The following is a 16,700-nucleotide window of genomic DNA, read 5'->3' as shown; positions in this document are numbered from 1 at the left end:
ACACTCTGTCTAACAGACTGATGGTGAGACACTCTCTCTAACAGACTGATGGTGAGACACTCTCTTTAACAGACTGATGGTGAGACACTCTCTCTAACAGACTGATGGTGAGACACTCTCTCTAACAGACTGATGGTGAGACACTCTCTCCAACAGACTGATGGTGAGACAATTTAACAGACTGATGGTGAGACACTCTGTCTAACATGCTGATGGTGAGACACACTCTCTAACATGCTGATGGTGAGACACTCTCTAACAGGCTGATGGTGAGACACTTTCTCTAACAGACTGATGGTGAGACACTCTCTCCAACAGACTGATGGTGAGACACTTTCTCTAACAGACTGATGGTGAGAAACTCTCTAACAGGCTGATGGTGAGACACTCTCTCTAACAGACTGATGGTGAGACACTCTCTCTAACACACTGATGGTGAGACACTCTCTCTAACACACTGATGGTGAGACACTCTAACACACTGATGGTGAGACACTCTCTTCAACATACTGATGGTGAGACACTCTCTCTAACAGGCTGATGGTGAGACACTCTGTCTAACACACTGATGGTGAGACACTCTCTCTAACAGACTGATGGTGAGACACTCTCTCTAATACGCTGATGGTGAGACACTCTCTCTAACACACTGATGGTGAGACACTCTCTCTAACAGACTGATGGTGAGACACTCTCTCTAACAGACTGATGGTGAGACACTCTCTCTAACACGCTGATGGTGAGACACACTCTCTAACAGGCTGATGGTGAGACACTCGAACAGACTGATGGTGAGACACTCTCTCTAACAGACTGATGGTGAGACACTCTAACAGACTGATGGTGAGACACTTTCTCTAACAGACTGATGGTGAGACACTCTCTAACAGGCTGATGGTGAGACACTCTCTAACAGACTGATGGTGAGACACTCTGTAACAGGCTGATGGTGAGACACACTCTCTAACAGGCTGATGGTGAGACACTCTCTCTAACAGGCTGATGGTGAGACACTCTCTAACAGGCTGATGGTGAGACACTCTCGAACAGGCTGATGGTGAGACACTCTCTCCAACAGACTGATGGTGAGACAATTTAACAGACTGATGGTGAGACACTCTGTCTAACACGCTGATGGTGAGACACACTCTCTAACATGCTGATGGTGAGACACTCTCTCTAACAGGCTGATGGTGAGACACTTTCTCTAACAGACTGATGGTGAGACACTCTGTCTAATAGGCTGATGGTGAGACACTCTAACAGGCTGATGGTGACACTCTCTCCAACAGACTGATGGTGAGACACTCTCTCCAACAGACTGATGGTGAGACACTCTCTCCAACAGACTGATGGTGAGACACTTTCTCTAACAGACTGATGGTGAGACACTTTCTCTAACAGACTGATGGTGAGACACTCTGTCTAACACGCTGATGGTGAGACACACTCTCTAACAGGCTGATGGTGAGACACTCGAACAGACTGATGGTGAGACACTCTCTCTAACAGGCTGATGGTGCGACACTTTCTCTAACAGACTGATGGTGAGACACTTTCTCTAACAGACTGATGGTGAGACACTCTAACCGGCTGATGGTGAGACACTCTCTCTAACCGGCTGATGGTGAGACACTCTCTCTAACAGACTGATGGTGAGACACTCTCTTTAACAGACTGATGGTGAGACACTCTCTCTAACAGGCTGATGGTGAGACACTCTGTCTAACAGACTGATGGTGAGACACTCTGTCTAACAGACTGATGGTGAGACACTCTCTCTAACAGACTGATGGTGAGACACTCTCTCTAACAGACTGATGGTGAGACACTCTCTCTAACAGACTGATGGTGAGACACTCTCTCTAACACACTGATGGTGAGACACTCTAACACACTGATGGTGAGACACTCTCTCCAACTTACTGATGGTGAGACACTCTCTCTAACAGGCTGATGGTGAGACACTCTGTCTAACACACTGATAGTGAGACACTCTCTCTAACAGACTGATGGTGAGACACTCTGTCTAACACGCTGATGGTGAGACACTCTGTCTAACACACTGATGGTGAGACGCTCTCTCTAACAGGCTGATGGTGAGACACTCTCTCTAACATGCTGATGGTGAGACACTCTCTAACAGGCTGATGGTGAGACACTCTCTAACAGGCTGATGGTGAGACACTCTCTAACAGGCTGATGGTGAGACACTCTCTAACAGGCTGATGGTGAGACACTCTCTAACAGACTGATGGTGAGACACTCTCTCTAACACACTGATGGTGAGAAACTTTCTCTAACACGCTGATGGTGAGACACTTTCTCTAACACACTGATGGTGAGACACTCTCTCTAACAGGCTGATGGTGAGACGCTCTCTCTAACAGACTGATGGTGAGACACTCTCTCTAACACGTTGATGGTGAGACACTCTCTCTAACACACTGATGGTGAGACACTCTCTCTAACACGCTGATGGTGAGACACTCTCTCTAACACACTGATGGTGAGACACTCTCTAACACGCTGATGGTGAGACACTCTCTAACACGCTGATGGGGAGACACTCTCTCTAACACGCTGATGGTGAGACACTCTCTCTAACACGCTGATGGTGAGACACTCTCTAACAGACTGATGGTGAGACACTCTCTCTAACACGCTGATGGTGAGACACTCTCTCTAACACACTGATGGTGAGACACTCTCTAACACGCTGATGGTGAGACACTCTCTAACAGACTGATGGTGAGACACTCTAACATGCTGATGGTGAGACACTCTCTCTAACATACTGATGGTGAGACACACTAACACACTGATGGTGAGACACTCTCTAACACGCTGATGGTGAGACACTCTAACATGCTGATGGTGAGACACTCTCTCTAACATACTGATGGTGAGACACACTAACACACTGATGGTGAGACACTCTCTCTAACGCACTGATGGTGAGACACTCTCTCTAACACACTGATGGTGAGACACTCTCTCTAACACACTGATGGTGAGACACTCACTAACATGCTGATGGGGAGACACTGAGGTAGATTCTGCCCCCAAGTGGAATTCAGGCTGGGCCGGTTGGGCTGCGAGCAGAATTCGAATGCCCCGAGATAGCCTGTCAGCTCCGGACCACTACAATATCAGGCCTCCGGTCTGGGAGAAGGTAGAACCTTGGTGGGGGCTCAGCTTTCCGGGGCGGCGGTTCCTGGAGCAGCAGCGGCCCACACCTGCTCCTCCCGGCCCCACAAAAATAAAGAGGTACCTAACTTTGGTCTCCTCTTCAGATGGGTCGCCAGCACAACACACCCTCCACCTGGTTCAGTCCTAAATGACATTGGCATCGAGGTCCAATTGATGCCATAGGACCCTGATTTAAATATGTAAATCAGCCGTGCCCTCCCTTTCGACGGCTGCTCAGGCTGCCCATTGAGGGAGCCAGCAAAGTGGACATATCCGCATGGTGGGGGTGGGGTGGGGTTTGGGGGGGTTGCGTGGGGGAGTGGGTGGAGTTTGGGGGGGAAGTGGGGGTGGGGGGAACGCAGTGGCAAGTTCTACCACGCCCTGTTTCCTCCGGGCTGGGGGCCTCACAATTCAGCCCGCTCTCTGTTATCAGGCTGTTGGGGAGACGCTCTGTGACAGCCTGGGTTCTGGATCTTTTACTGTAAGATTTTGTGCTTTTCTCCCTGCTTGTTTTAGGGAAGGAGCCTGATGCAGTAAATTTCTGGCTGGGGGAGTCGGCTGCAGTAACCTCCTGTAAGTACCCAGGGCCTGCTTTTTGTGTAGGAATCAGGTGTTGGGGGGAGGGGGGCCGGGGGCGAGGGGCGGGGGGGAGAGGTGGGGGGAGGGGGGGATGGAATGCTATAAACAAGTGACCTATTAAAGAGAATGGCATTCTGATGTGTTGAGTTTCATTTTTCAGAATTTAGTAGATATTGTTGGGAGGAGATGCTGCAAGGGAACCCCTAAGCCGGACAGTGAGCATTTTTACATTGAGTGAGTGTCCTTGAGGATAAACCTTTGTCCCATTATCAATGACACACTCAAATCTAAAGACCTCGACCTCCAGAGACTTAATTTGGTGGGTCTTGATTTGCCAGTATATTCATCTGGCACTGAGCCACTAAAAGTAAGAGCCAGATTCATGTGCCTGCATGCTTGTATCGCCATGCAGTTTGGCGTAACGCACAATTAACTCAGCCTTGGTCTCCTGGCTTGTCCTGGTGCCTTGTGACATACAGTCACACTCCCAACCTGTGGGCTGCAGTAACCCGTCACGGCGTTGGTATGTCATGAGGTCGGTGCATTAGTTTTATAACTTATCCTCCTACAAGTCTACAGACAGAATGAAAATAGATTTCAATATAAATCACGAGAGTTGCCGCACAGATCTTGCGTCCAGACTGAGCCTCGCTTTCTCAGGACCTGAGCATAGAATGCAGAGGAGGTAAAAGGGGTCATTTTCCAGGCATTAGTTAGTTGCAAGGACCCTCACCCACCAGCAGTGCATATTCAAATCACAAACGCGTAGCCCACAATTCTCCATACACTTAAACCAGTGGACAGAAAATCGTAGTCAGTGTGCTCTCAACTTCCTGATATATGTGGCTGGGAGCTTGAGGTCCCTATCAGCAACATCTACTCGAAAAAACAGCTCTCCAATCATTATCACAGGGTGCTGGGGGGAGGGGTTACTGAGTGACAGTGTGAGGGAGCTGGATTAACATCAGTAGAGATACAGTCAGTAACACAGGGTGCTGGGGGGAGGGGTTACTGAGTGACAGTGTGAGGGAGCTGGATTAACATCAGTAGAGACACAGTCAGTAACACAGGGTGCTGGGGGAGGGGTTACTGAGTGACAGTGTGAGGGAGCTGGATTAACATCAGTAGAGATACAGTCAGTAACACAGGGTGCTGGGGGAGGGGTTACTGAGTGACAGTGTGAGGGAGCTGGATTAACATCAGTAGAGATAGTCAGTAACACAGGGTGCTGGGGGAGAGGGGTTACTGAGTGACAGTGTGAGGGAGCTGGATTAACATCAGTAGAGATAGTCAGTAACACAGGGTGCTGGGGGGAGGGGTTACTGAGTGACAGTGTGAGGGAGCTGGATTAACATCAGTAGAGATACAGTCAGTAACACAGGGTGCTGGGGGAGGGGTTACTGAGTGACAGTGTGAGGGAGCTGGATTAACAAAAGTTAGATTTTAATCCTGCACTTGGAAATTTGCTCGAGGACTTCATAAGAACATAAGAAATAGGAGCAGGAGTAGGCCATATGGCCGCTCGGGCCTGCTCCACCATTCAATTAGATCATGGCTGATCTTCGACCTCAACTCCACTTTCCTGCCCGATCCTCATATCCCATGATTCCCTTAGAGTCCAAAAATTTATCGATCTCAGTCTTTAATCTTCTCAACGACTGAGCTTCCACAGCCCTCTGGGGTAGAGAACTCCAAACATTCACAACCCTCTGAGTGAAGAAATTCCTCCTCATCTCAGTGCCAAATGTCCGACCCCTTACCCTGAGACTATGTCCCCTAGCTCTAGACTCTCCAGCCAGGGGAAACATCCTCTCCACATGTACCCTGTTAAGCCCTCTCATTCTTCTAAACTCTAGAGAGTATAGGCCCATTCTACTCACTCTCTCCTCATAGGACAGCCCTCTCATCCTAGGAATCAGTCTAGTGAACCTTCGTTGCACCGCCTCTAAGGCAAGTATATCCTTTCTTAGGTAAGGAGACCAAAACTGCACACAGTACTCCAGGTGTGGTCTCACGAAAGCCCGGTACAATTGCAGCAAGAGCCTTATACAATTGCAGCAATTCCTTGAGAATTTTTTTTCCAAAAGCGTTTTGCGTGATTCAGTTGGTTCATCACCAAACCATGGCAGACTATACTTCATTTGCAAAACATACGGTTTTCCCATTACATACAGTTTTTCCTTTATAAAATGTTTACATACGGTTTTCCCATCATATAATATTTACATACGGTTTTCCTATTATAAAATGCTTACATACGGTTTTCCCATTATATAATGTTTACAAAAGGTTTTCCCATTTTAAGTATTTACATGAAATGTTTTACAAGTCGTTAATATTTGTGTAAAGGAAGTGCACATCATAGCCAAGATTTTCAATGCTATGTATAGATATAAAAGTTGGTTATTGGAAAGTGATCAACCCTGGATAACTGGTGTCTTTGTGTTCTCCAAGGTGGGTATTGTCTGTGATGTAAATCCATTTCTTGATTTGTCTGCACTGGATTTCCCGTACCTGACTCTTATTTCAAAATTTTATTTCAGTGCATAAAGATCACTATGAGAACCTGTACTGCGTGGTTTCTGGAGAGAAGCAATTTATCCTCCTCCCTCCCACTGACAGACCCTTTATTCCATATGGTAGGTCAGGTCTTCTCAGCACTGTCCCTTACCTCTGAGCTTCTTTCTAACCTGGCTGTAAGGGCTATTCCATGATATGAGTTTGGTTAGTCTCAGCTCAGTTACTTGTGGGAGCTGGTCCACTGTACAGAACAGGTCATTATTCCAAATGGATTGGCAGTCTTATTCCAAGAGGTCATGATGATGGCTAGCAAGGGAAATGGAAATAGGTTTGGAACGAACTTGGTCCGCATCGGTACATCAAGGTCTCCCTGGTAAAGATGTAGCACCGGTTAGAAGTATATTCCCACTGAACTGCTCACCCCCCAACTTCCCTTCCTGAACCACATGCTTGCTGATATTGTGAAAGGTTCCCTCTCCTCAGGCACTGCCCCCCCCTCCCTTTCAAAAACGCCATCATCACACCCCTCCTCAAAAAACCCACCATTGACGCATCTGTCCTTGCAAATTACCAACCTCATCTCTAACTTCCATTTCCTCTCTAAAGTCCTTGAACAGGTTGTTGCTTCCCAATTCCGTGCCCATCTTTCCTACAATTCCACAGTTCAATGTCTCATTCAGGTTTCCGTCACTGCCACAGCACTGAAACGGCCCTAATCAAAGTCTCAAATGACATCCTTCTTGACCTCGCTGCAGCATTTAACAGTCAACCACACGGTCCTTCTCAGTTGTCCAGCTCAGTGGGACTGCCCTCGCTTGGTTCCACTCTTACCTATCCAATCGTGCATCTCCATTAATGCCTTCTCTTCCTGCCTCTGCACTGTTGCCTCCAGTATACACCAAGGATCTATCCTTGGCCCCCTCCTCTTCCTCATCCAAATGCTGCACCTTGGCAACAGCATCCGAAGACATAGAGTCAAGTTCCATATCTACGCAGGCGACACACAGCTTTACCTCACCACCACTGCCTGTTTTGCCAGACTGCTTGTCCGACATCCAGTCTTTCAATTGCAATTTCTTTCAATTAAACATTGGGAAGACTGACAACAACGGTGTTGGTCCCCACCACAAGCTCTGTATCCTCGCCACCATACCCTGTTTCGACGTTATCCCAGGTTGAACCAGACTGTTCGCAATCTCAGTGTCCTTTTTAAACCAGAACGGAGCTTCCGACCAAATATCCTCTCCCTCACAAAGGCCACCTACTTCCACCTCCATAACATTGCCTGTCTCCACCCCTGAGACCCTCATCAATACCTTTGACACCTACAAATTCCTTCTTGGCTTCACCCCATCCTATTTCCGTAACCTTCTCCAGCCCTACAAGCCTCTGAGAACTCTGCATTCCTCCAACTCTAGCCTCTTGTGTGTTCCCCCTCCCTTCTGTCCTCCAAATGGTAGATGAGTCTTCAGCCATCTAGGCCGTGCGCTCTGCCATTCCCTCTCTAAACCCCTCCGCCTCGCCACCTCCCTCTCCTTTAGGACACTTCTTAAAACCCACTTCTTTGACCAAGCTTTTGTTCGCTGCTCCCAATCCTAATCTTTGGCTTGGTGTTTCCTTATACCTCTGCGCAGGGCCTTAGGATGTTTTTCTACATTAAACGCACTAAATGAATGAAATTTGTTATTTTGCTTTCTTTTGAGCAGAGACATTTAGCTGCTGATCCTGCTGGTTGGTCAAGTCAGGACTGCACTAACCCCAGTTGAGCAGTTAGGCAGGACCTGCTCTCAGTCATCAGGAAGTGCTGTTGCTGACCCAAACAGTACAACATGCACGAGAACAGACTCTCCCACCATCTGTCTTTCCCTCTCCATGGGAAGTTGCTGCCCTCCTTTCCTCTCAGCAGTTCCTGCTCATGGTATGACTGAAATCTGAAACTCAATAAATGAGAAACAAGCCCCATTTCCCACCGATCTGTCACTTAAACTGGTATAAATACAGCGTTAGAGGATGTTACTGGTCTCTTACACAGACTGAACACTATTGTAACCCCAAGACCAGGGCTAGCCACTGAAACTCAGGTCTGTTGTTGTTTCTGCAGAACTCTTCCAGCCTGCAAAGTACAAGGTGAACAAGGATGGTTCGTTTGATGTGATAGATGTGCAGAATGCAGAGAAGGTAAAGCATCTGTCATAAGGGCTGAAAAGACCTGTGAAGATGTGTGTATTGATGGAGAGGTTATTTTTCAGCTCGGTGTCCCTTTGTGTTTTTACCTTAGCCCTGTATTTTTTGTCAGGACTTGCCAGAATCCCTGGCGCTGACAGAGCACAGTGCCCGCTTCTAAGCTGCCCTCAATTCCCATCGTAACTGGCTACTTCAAGGTGCCAGAAACCAACATCGGTGATACTGCCCCATAATTTTTGGGCTCTCTTGCTGCGAGACGCTGCCATCTCTGCTCTGCTCCATATTATACAAACTGATAACTTGAGATAGAGTCAAACCTGCATCTTCCCACCACATAACATTGAGCAAAACTAGCAGTCTCACTCGGATAGATTTCGAGAGGGCCTGGTGTGGGAAATGTAACATAGTCAAGGTGCTTTTCTGTGATTGGAGTTAAGGCAGACTGCACAGGTATGGCTGAAAGGTTTTTCTAATTATTGTGAGGTAAAAAGATGAAGCCCAGGCTTTTGAGATAGGCTGATGCCTCAAAGTAAAATCTTAATTGAAGATATCAAAAGACAATTCGACGGGTAAATATAATGTTATTGTGAAATGTGTAATTTTTTGATTTTTTTTAAAAACATTTATTTAAAAGCTTATCGTGGATATTAAAAGTTTCAGTTGCTGAGCCAAATTGACAGATGAAATTTTTTTCAAAACACGTTTTGAATGATTCAATTGGTTCATCAACAGTCATCATGGCGAACAAAATGTTTAGATCTTTGGAAAGGGCTTTCCCGTTCTAAAAGTTTACATAGAGATTTTCAGTGCTAAAAATTAATATAAGATGTGTGACCTAAAATCGTGACAAGAAGTAAGGTTTATGAACAGAATGTGCACATTGTGCAGTAGATTTTTTATATATAATTAACTTCATACTACAATAATAAGAATCAAAGCAGTCCTATCTGGACAAGTCGATTTATTTTTATTCTTATATATTTGCCATTTCACAAGATATTAATTCTCACATGTTTTTTTTGCCTCATTAAAAAAAGAGGAACCTACATCCTTAATGGTGTGGTTAGACCACAGTGAGGTAGGCAGTAATTTGAAAGGTTACATACCCCACAACCCAAATTACACAGGATAATTAGCCCATCTTGAGAAATATATTCCGTAACAAGTTACAGATAGTTCTTGTTTGTTCAAAACAAAGTCTAAACATTTTTTGTGTCCCATTCCAAGCTGGCCATGAGGGAAAGCTGCCCCGGTGCTCACTACCGGGCATCCAGCAAATGCAGGAGAGGTGTCCAGTGTGTCCCAGAGGAAGCATCTGGCTGCCACTTGGGTGTCCTACTCCACGATGGCATGGCTGAGACCGGGAATACCATGTGGCAAATTACAGGCTCAAATTCGTATCCTAACACTGCACTCAAAACTCCAAGGCATTGTGCCACCCACAGTTAGTTCCTATTGAGCTAAAAGTGCTGCTTCTCCTATGAGTAAATGCTCCGCCTGCTGCAGGAATAGGCAGTAAAGATTAAAATGCTCCTGGTTTGTGCTGAGTTGGCTGATCTTAGTCAGGACAGCAGCATGGATGTTGCAATTGATTCTACCAACCAAAGCTAGAGATTGGAAAAGTTAGTCAGGGTTCCTGCTCCTGATCACTAGTCAGTGACTCATGCTAGCAAGTGTGTGTGTGTGTGTGTGTGTGTACATACACATGTTGGGCAAGCACAGGATTGGACTAAACTGCATTGTCTCCCATGGTAGAATTTACTGCTGAAACTCACAGTCTAAGCTCATTTGGGTGAGGTACTTCAAGCCTGCTGGTGTGCACAAAAATGTACCTCAGCATGAGTTGATGCCTTCAGGAGAAAAAGTTAACGCTGTGCACTAATGCTGGACTGAGCTGAATTAACAGCTGTAATGATAAAAGTCGCTGAAGCAGCCCTGGGTGTATCTATACTGACAGCTTCTCTCCCCCACGTTACTGGGTTTGGAATCCTAAGCTAAAACCACCTTCTCCACTGATGTATGTGCCAAAAAGGTCAAGCTCTCCAGGCTTACTGCCTAACCCAGGCCCAATCGGTTAGTTCCCGTTCCTTTATGAGGAGTCATATAGCCTTGACAGTGGGCTTTGGCACTTCATCTATGTTTCTCAAACCAAAAAAACATTTCACCTGCGATAGCTGGCGGGACTGTGGACACTGTGCTTTACTCTTTCCCTTTAATTGTATCCCAGCTTCAGTCACACCCATTCCAACAGTTTCACGTTGGAATAATTAAAGCCTCCTAACTCCCATAAATAGATACAGTATTTAGCATGGGCATAAGTTCAGGCCTCTCTCCACAAATCAAGAGCTAATGTTCAACGATTATTAATGAATTCATTACCAAAGGCTCCATTTGTTAGTTCAGCTCCTTGTTCTTTAGATGGCATCCTTATCAGAGATATGCAGATTGGGCACAGGTTGTAGCAACTAACAACACAATGGAAGTGTGTAGGGAATTAGCTAAAAAGCAAAAAAAAGTGGTTGGAAGCTAACCATTTTTTGGTTCACATTCATCAACTATCAGGCCTAAATGCTTTTGAGTGAATTGCACCTGCCAGAAGTGTCAGAGCCAACCCAGCTGGTGTGTTGTTGATCCAGGTAAATCAGTTATTGTGATGAAGGGAAACACAGGAGAAACGTGAGGAAGCTAGGAGTAAAAATGAAAGTCAATTGGAACTTTTCATCCAAATGGAAATAGAGTTTGTTAAATAAGTCACCAGGGAAAGGCATTGGAGCAGGCAATATAAATTGGAGAGGGTGAGTTGTATGTGTTTCTGTAGAGAGAAGAGATTAAACGATACGGTGAGGAGCTGGAATTGATCTTTCAAAAAAGATGAGTTTGTTAGGCCTAATGGCATTTTCCTACAAGTGATTATGTTCTGAGGTAACCTTGCGAGTGTCTCTACAACTCCATTCATTCATTATGCAGTGCCATTGGCATGATAGTTCCTACATCCTCTTCATTACTGCTACACTGACACCAGATGTCATTTGGTGAGAGTTAAACAGGACCAAAATTTCACAGCACATTTTACAGCGTGCTCAGCATTCAGAAGGGATGTCAAGGCCCAATCAGTCCCTTTCATTGGGGATCTATCCTTGGATAGTTAATGTGGCCTCATATAATATTGTAGAAGTGTAAAGTGTACAATTTAATGGGTTTCAGTGAGCCCTCTCTGCTGATGTGGATATAGTTTTTTAAGACTTTAACTTTTTAAAAAAGTTTTTAGTTTATTTCCAGTGAAGTTTAGATACTCTAATAAATCAAGGCATGGCAGGGCAGCTCAGACCTGTGGAATCTGCATCCTGTGCCATGTGGGAACTCCAGGACGCTTCCCATGTCCTGGACAACCGCAGGTGCAGGAAGTGTCGTCATCTGTAGGAGCTCGAGCTCTGGATTTCGGAGCTTGAGCAGCAGCTGGTGTCACTGCAGTGCACCCATGAGGTTGAGAGCTACATGGATAGCATGTTTCAGGAGGTGGTCACCCCGCAGCTTGAGAGTGCAAGCAGAGAGGGACTGGGTGACTGCCAGACAGACAACGAGGACCAGGCAGGTAGTGCAGGAGTCCCCTGAGTATATCTCACTCTCTAACCAGTATTCAGTTCTGAATACTGGTGGGGGAGAGGTTCCTCTGCGGAGTGCAGCCAGAACAAAGACTATAGCACCATGGGTAGCTCAGCTGTACAGGGGGGGAGGAGAAAGGTCACGAGAGCAATAGTGATAGGGGATTCTATTGTTAGGGGAGCAGACAGACGTTTCTGCGGCCGGAGACGTAATTCCAGGATGGTATGTTTCCTCCCTGGTGCCAGGGTCAAGGATGTCACTGAGCGGCTGCAGAACATTCTGGAGGGTGAAGGTGAACAGCCAGAGGTCATGGTCCATATCGGTACCAACGACATAGATAGGAAGAGGGATGAGGTCCTGCAAGCAGAGTTTAAGGAGTTAGGAAAGAGATTAACAAGCAGGACCTCAAAGGTAGTAATCTCTGGATTATTCCCAGTGCCACGTGCTAGTGAGTATAGAAATAGAAGGATAGAGTAGAAGAATCCCTGGCTGGAGAGATGGTGCAGGAGGGAGGGCTTCAGATTCCAGGGGCATTGGGACCAGTTCTGGGGGATGTGGGACCTCTACAGGCAGGATGGATTGCACCTCAACGGAGCTGGGTCCAAAGGCCTTGCGGGGAGGTTCACTAGCGCTGTGTGAGGGAGGTTAAACTAATTTGGCAGGGGGATGGGCACCAGGATGTAGCATTGGAAAGGAGAAACAAGGAGCACAAAGGATCGGGTGAGAAAGATAGCACTAGAGCAAGTAATAGTAAGATATTAGGTGGGGTCAGACCAAGAGAGAACAAGAAAGTCTAAGACAGGTTTGCGGTGCGTGTGTGTAAACGCACGAAGCCTGGTAAATAAGATTGGTGAGCTGCAGGCGCAAATAGCCACATGGGAATACGATGTTGTGGCGATAACAGAGACCTGGCTCATAAAAGGGCAGGATTGGGTAATAAATATTCCTGGATACAAGGTGTTCAGGAAAGATAGGGGAGGAAAGAAAGGAGGGGGAGTGGGGGTGGGGGTGGCAGTATTGATTAAGGAGAATATTGCAGTGCTGGAGAGAGAGAATGTCCTGGAGGAGTCAAGAATAGAATCTATTTGGTTAGAGTTAAGGAACAATAGAGGTGCCATTACACTACTGGGTATATTCTATAGGCCACCAACTAGTGGGAAGGATATAGAGGAGCAAATTTGCAGGGACATTACAGAGAGGTGCAAAAGCGATAACAGGGGATTTCAACTATCCTAATATAAACTGGGATAACAATAATATAAGGGGCAAAGAAGGGGAGGAATTTTTGAAATGTGTTCAGGATAACTTTCTCGACCAGTATGTTTCTGGCCCAACAAGGAAAGAGGCATTGCTGGACTTGTTTCTAGGGAATGAGACGGGCCAAGTGGAGCAAGTGTCAGTGGGGGAGCATTTAGGGAGCAGCGATCATAGTATCATAAGGTTTAGAATAGCTGTGGAAAAGGAATCTGACCATTCTAAAGTAAAAATACTCAATTGGAGGAGGGCCAATTTTCAGTGGGATGAGAACAGATCTGGCCCGGGTAAATTGGAATCAAAGATTGGCAGGCAAAACTGTAATTGAACAGTGGGCGACCTTTAAAGAGGAGATGATTCGGGTACATTCCAACGAGAGAGAAAGGTAGGGCAACTAAAGCCAGAGCTCCCTGGATGACAAAGGACATAGAGAATAAGATGAAGCGGAAAAAGTGGGTGTATGAGGTGTCAGGTTGATAACACAAGTGAGAACCAGGCAGAGTATAGAAAGTTCAGAGGGGAAGTGAAAAAGGAAATAAGAGGGGCAAAGAGAGAGTATGAGAATAGACTGGCAGCCAACATAAAAGGGAATCCAAAAGACTTCTACAGACATGTTAACAGTAAACGGGTAGTAAAAGGCGGGGTGGAGCCAATTAGGAACCATAAAGGAGATCTACTCATGGAGGCACAGGGGATGACCGAGGTACTAAATGAGTACTTTGCATCTGTCCTTACCAAGGAAGAAGATGCTGCCAGAGTCTCAGTAAAAGAAGATATAATTGAGATACTGGATGGGCTAAAAATTGATAAAGAAGAGGTACTAGAAAGGCTAGCTGTATGTAAAATAAATAAGTCACCTGGTCCGGATGGGATGCACCCTAGGTTGCTGAGGGAAATAAAGGGGGAAATTGCAGAGGTACTGGCCATAATCTTCCAGGCATCCTCAGATATGGGAGTGGTGCCAGAAGACTGGAGAATTGCAAATGTTACACCCTTGTTCAAAAAAGAGTGTAAAGGTAAAGCCAGCAACTATAGGCCAGTTTAACCTCGGTGGTGGGGAAACTTTTGGAAACATTAATCCGAGACTGAATTAACAGTCACTTGGATGAGTGTGGATTCATTAGGGAAAGCCAGCACGGATTTGTTAAAGGCAAATCATGTTTAACCAACTTGATAGAGTTTTTTCTTGAGGTAACAGAGAGGGTAGATGGGGGCAATGCAGTTGATGTGGTGTCTATGGATGTTCAAAAAGTGTTTGATAAAGTGCCACATAATAGGCTTGCTATTAAGATTGCGGCCCATGGAATAAAGGGGGCAGTAGCAACATGAATACAGAATTGGCTAAATGATAAGAAACAGAGAGTAGTGGTGAACGGTTGTTTTTCAGACTGGAGGGAGGTGTACAGTGGTGTTCCCCAGGGGTTGGTGCTGGGACCACTGCTTTTCTTGATAAATATTAATGACTTGGACTCGGGTGCATAGGGCACAATTTCCAAATTTGCAGATGATACAAAACTTGGGAGGATAGTAAACAGTGAGGAGGATAGTGATAGACTTCAAGAGGATATAGACACTCTGGTGGCGTGGGCGGACCTGTGGCAGATGAAGTTTGGAAAAATGCGAGGTGATGCATTTCGGTAGGAAAAATGAGGAGAGGCAATATAAACTAAAGGGCACAGTTCTAAAAGGGGTGGAGGAACAGAGGGATCTTGGGGTGCATGTGCATAAATTGTTGTAGGTGCCAGGGCAGGTTGAGAAAGCAATTAAGAAAGCATATGTCATCCTGGGCTTTATAAATAGAGGCATAGAGTACAAAAGCATGGAAATCATGATGAACCTTTATAAAACACTGGTTCGGCCACAACTGGAGTATTGTGTCCAGTTCTGGGCACCGCACTTTAGGAAGGATGTGGAGGCCTTAGAGAGGGTGGAGAAGAGATTTACTAGAATGATTCCAGGGATGAGGGACTTTAGTTACGTGGATAGACTGGAGAAGCTGGGATTGTTCTCCTTGGAACAGAGAAGGTTGCGAGGAGATTTGATAGAGGTATTCAAAATCATGAAGGGTCCAGACAGAGTAGATAGAGAGAAAGTGTTCCCATTGGCAGAAGGGTCAAGAACCAGTGGGCCTCGATTTAAGGTGATTGGCAAAAGAGCCAAAGGTGATGGAAGGAAAAACTTTTTTACACAGCGAGTGGTTAGGATCTGGAATGCATTGCCCGAGGGGGTGGTGGAGGCAGATTCAATCATGGCCTTCAAAAGGGAACTGGATAAGTACTTGAAGGGAAAATATGTTCAGGGCTTCTGGGATAGGGCGGGGGAGTGGGACTAGCTGGATTTCTCTTGCATACAGCCGGCGCAGACTCGATGGGCCGAATGGCCTCCTTCCGTGCTGTAACCCTCTATGATTCTATAAGTAGATCTGTTGCGTTGTTTTACTTTGCTTTAGTAACTCCTCTCTCACAAAATTCATCCAGCAGTAGTACAACCACAAAAAGAGGTTTGGATCAAAACCAGTTGTGGGTGATTGTGAAGTGTTCTATTCTACCGAGCCGCAACAAGGTATAGCCTCAGGGAAATGACTGTTAATTCCAGGGATAATAATATGAGTTTGTGGATTACGCAGCACACAAACATTCATTAGTCTGCTTTGGTTATACTGTGTAAAACTTGCAGCCTGATTGCTAAGTGCTGTGTTTTAATATTTTTCTAATCCCAGATAAGAGATGAACATGAGTTTGTAACTACCACAACAACTTGCACTTATATAGCGCCTTTAACATAGAAAAACCTCCCATGACGCTTCACAGGAACGTAATCAGACAAAATTCAACACCAAGCCACATAAGGAGACATAGGACAGGCAACCAAAAGCTTGGTCAAAGATGTAGGTTTTAAGGAGCGTCTTAAAGGAAGAAAGTTAGAGAGGCGGAGAGGTTTAGGGAGGGAATTCCAGAGCTTAGGGCCCAGGCAGCGGGAGGTAGGCCGTTAATGGTGGAGCGATAAAATCAGGGATGCACAAGAGGCCAGAATTGGAGGAGAGCAGAGATCTCGGGCTGGAGGAGGTGACAGAGATAGGGAGGGGCAGAGATAGGGAGGGTGAAAACAAGGATGAGAGTTTTAAAATCGAGACTTTGCTGGACAGGGAGCCAATGTAGGTCAGAGAGCACGGGGGTGATGGGTGAACAGGACTTGGTGCGAGTTAGGATACAGGCAGCAGTGTTTTGGATGAACTCAGAGTTTTGGACTAGCACGATTCCAAGACAATCGGCACTGATTCATGATTCAAAGAAACAAAAACTACTGACCCGTTCTTTACAAACAGCTTGAACATTCAGTTCAAAGAGGGTGAAGATGGAATCAGAAAA

The 16,700-nt window shown here is 46.0% G+C and overlaps 1 protein-coding gene across 3 annotated transcripts in view; it reads left to right on the top strand.

Annotated features, from left to right (window-relative positions):
* The window catches only part of jmjd7 (jumonji domain containing 7), a 54,748-nt gene that overhangs the window by 30,443 nt on the left and 7,605 nt on the right, over positions 1 to 16,700 (top strand). For all 3 annotated transcript variants that reach the window (XM_067991217.1, XM_067991216.1, XM_067991218.1), the window contains exons 4-6: positions 3,709 to 3,765; positions 6,315 to 6,410; positions 8,393 to 8,469. In XM_067991217.1, coding sequence (XP_067847318.1) covers positions 3,709 to 3,765; positions 6,315 to 6,410; positions 8,393 to 8,469 — 230 coding nt within the window. The remainder of the gene's footprint in view (positions 1 to 3,708; positions 3,766 to 6,314; positions 6,411 to 8,392; positions 8,470 to 16,700) is intronic.

This window comes from Heptranchias perlo, chromosome 10 (assembly GCF_035084215.1).
Source record: "Heptranchias perlo isolate sHepPer1 chromosome 10, sHepPer1.hap1, whole genome shotgun sequence".
NCBI classification, from domain to species: domain Eukaryota; kingdom Metazoa; phylum Chordata; class Chondrichthyes; order Hexanchiformes; family Hexanchidae; genus Heptranchias; species Heptranchias perlo.
This window is presented reverse-complemented; position numbering and strand designations above follow the sequence as displayed.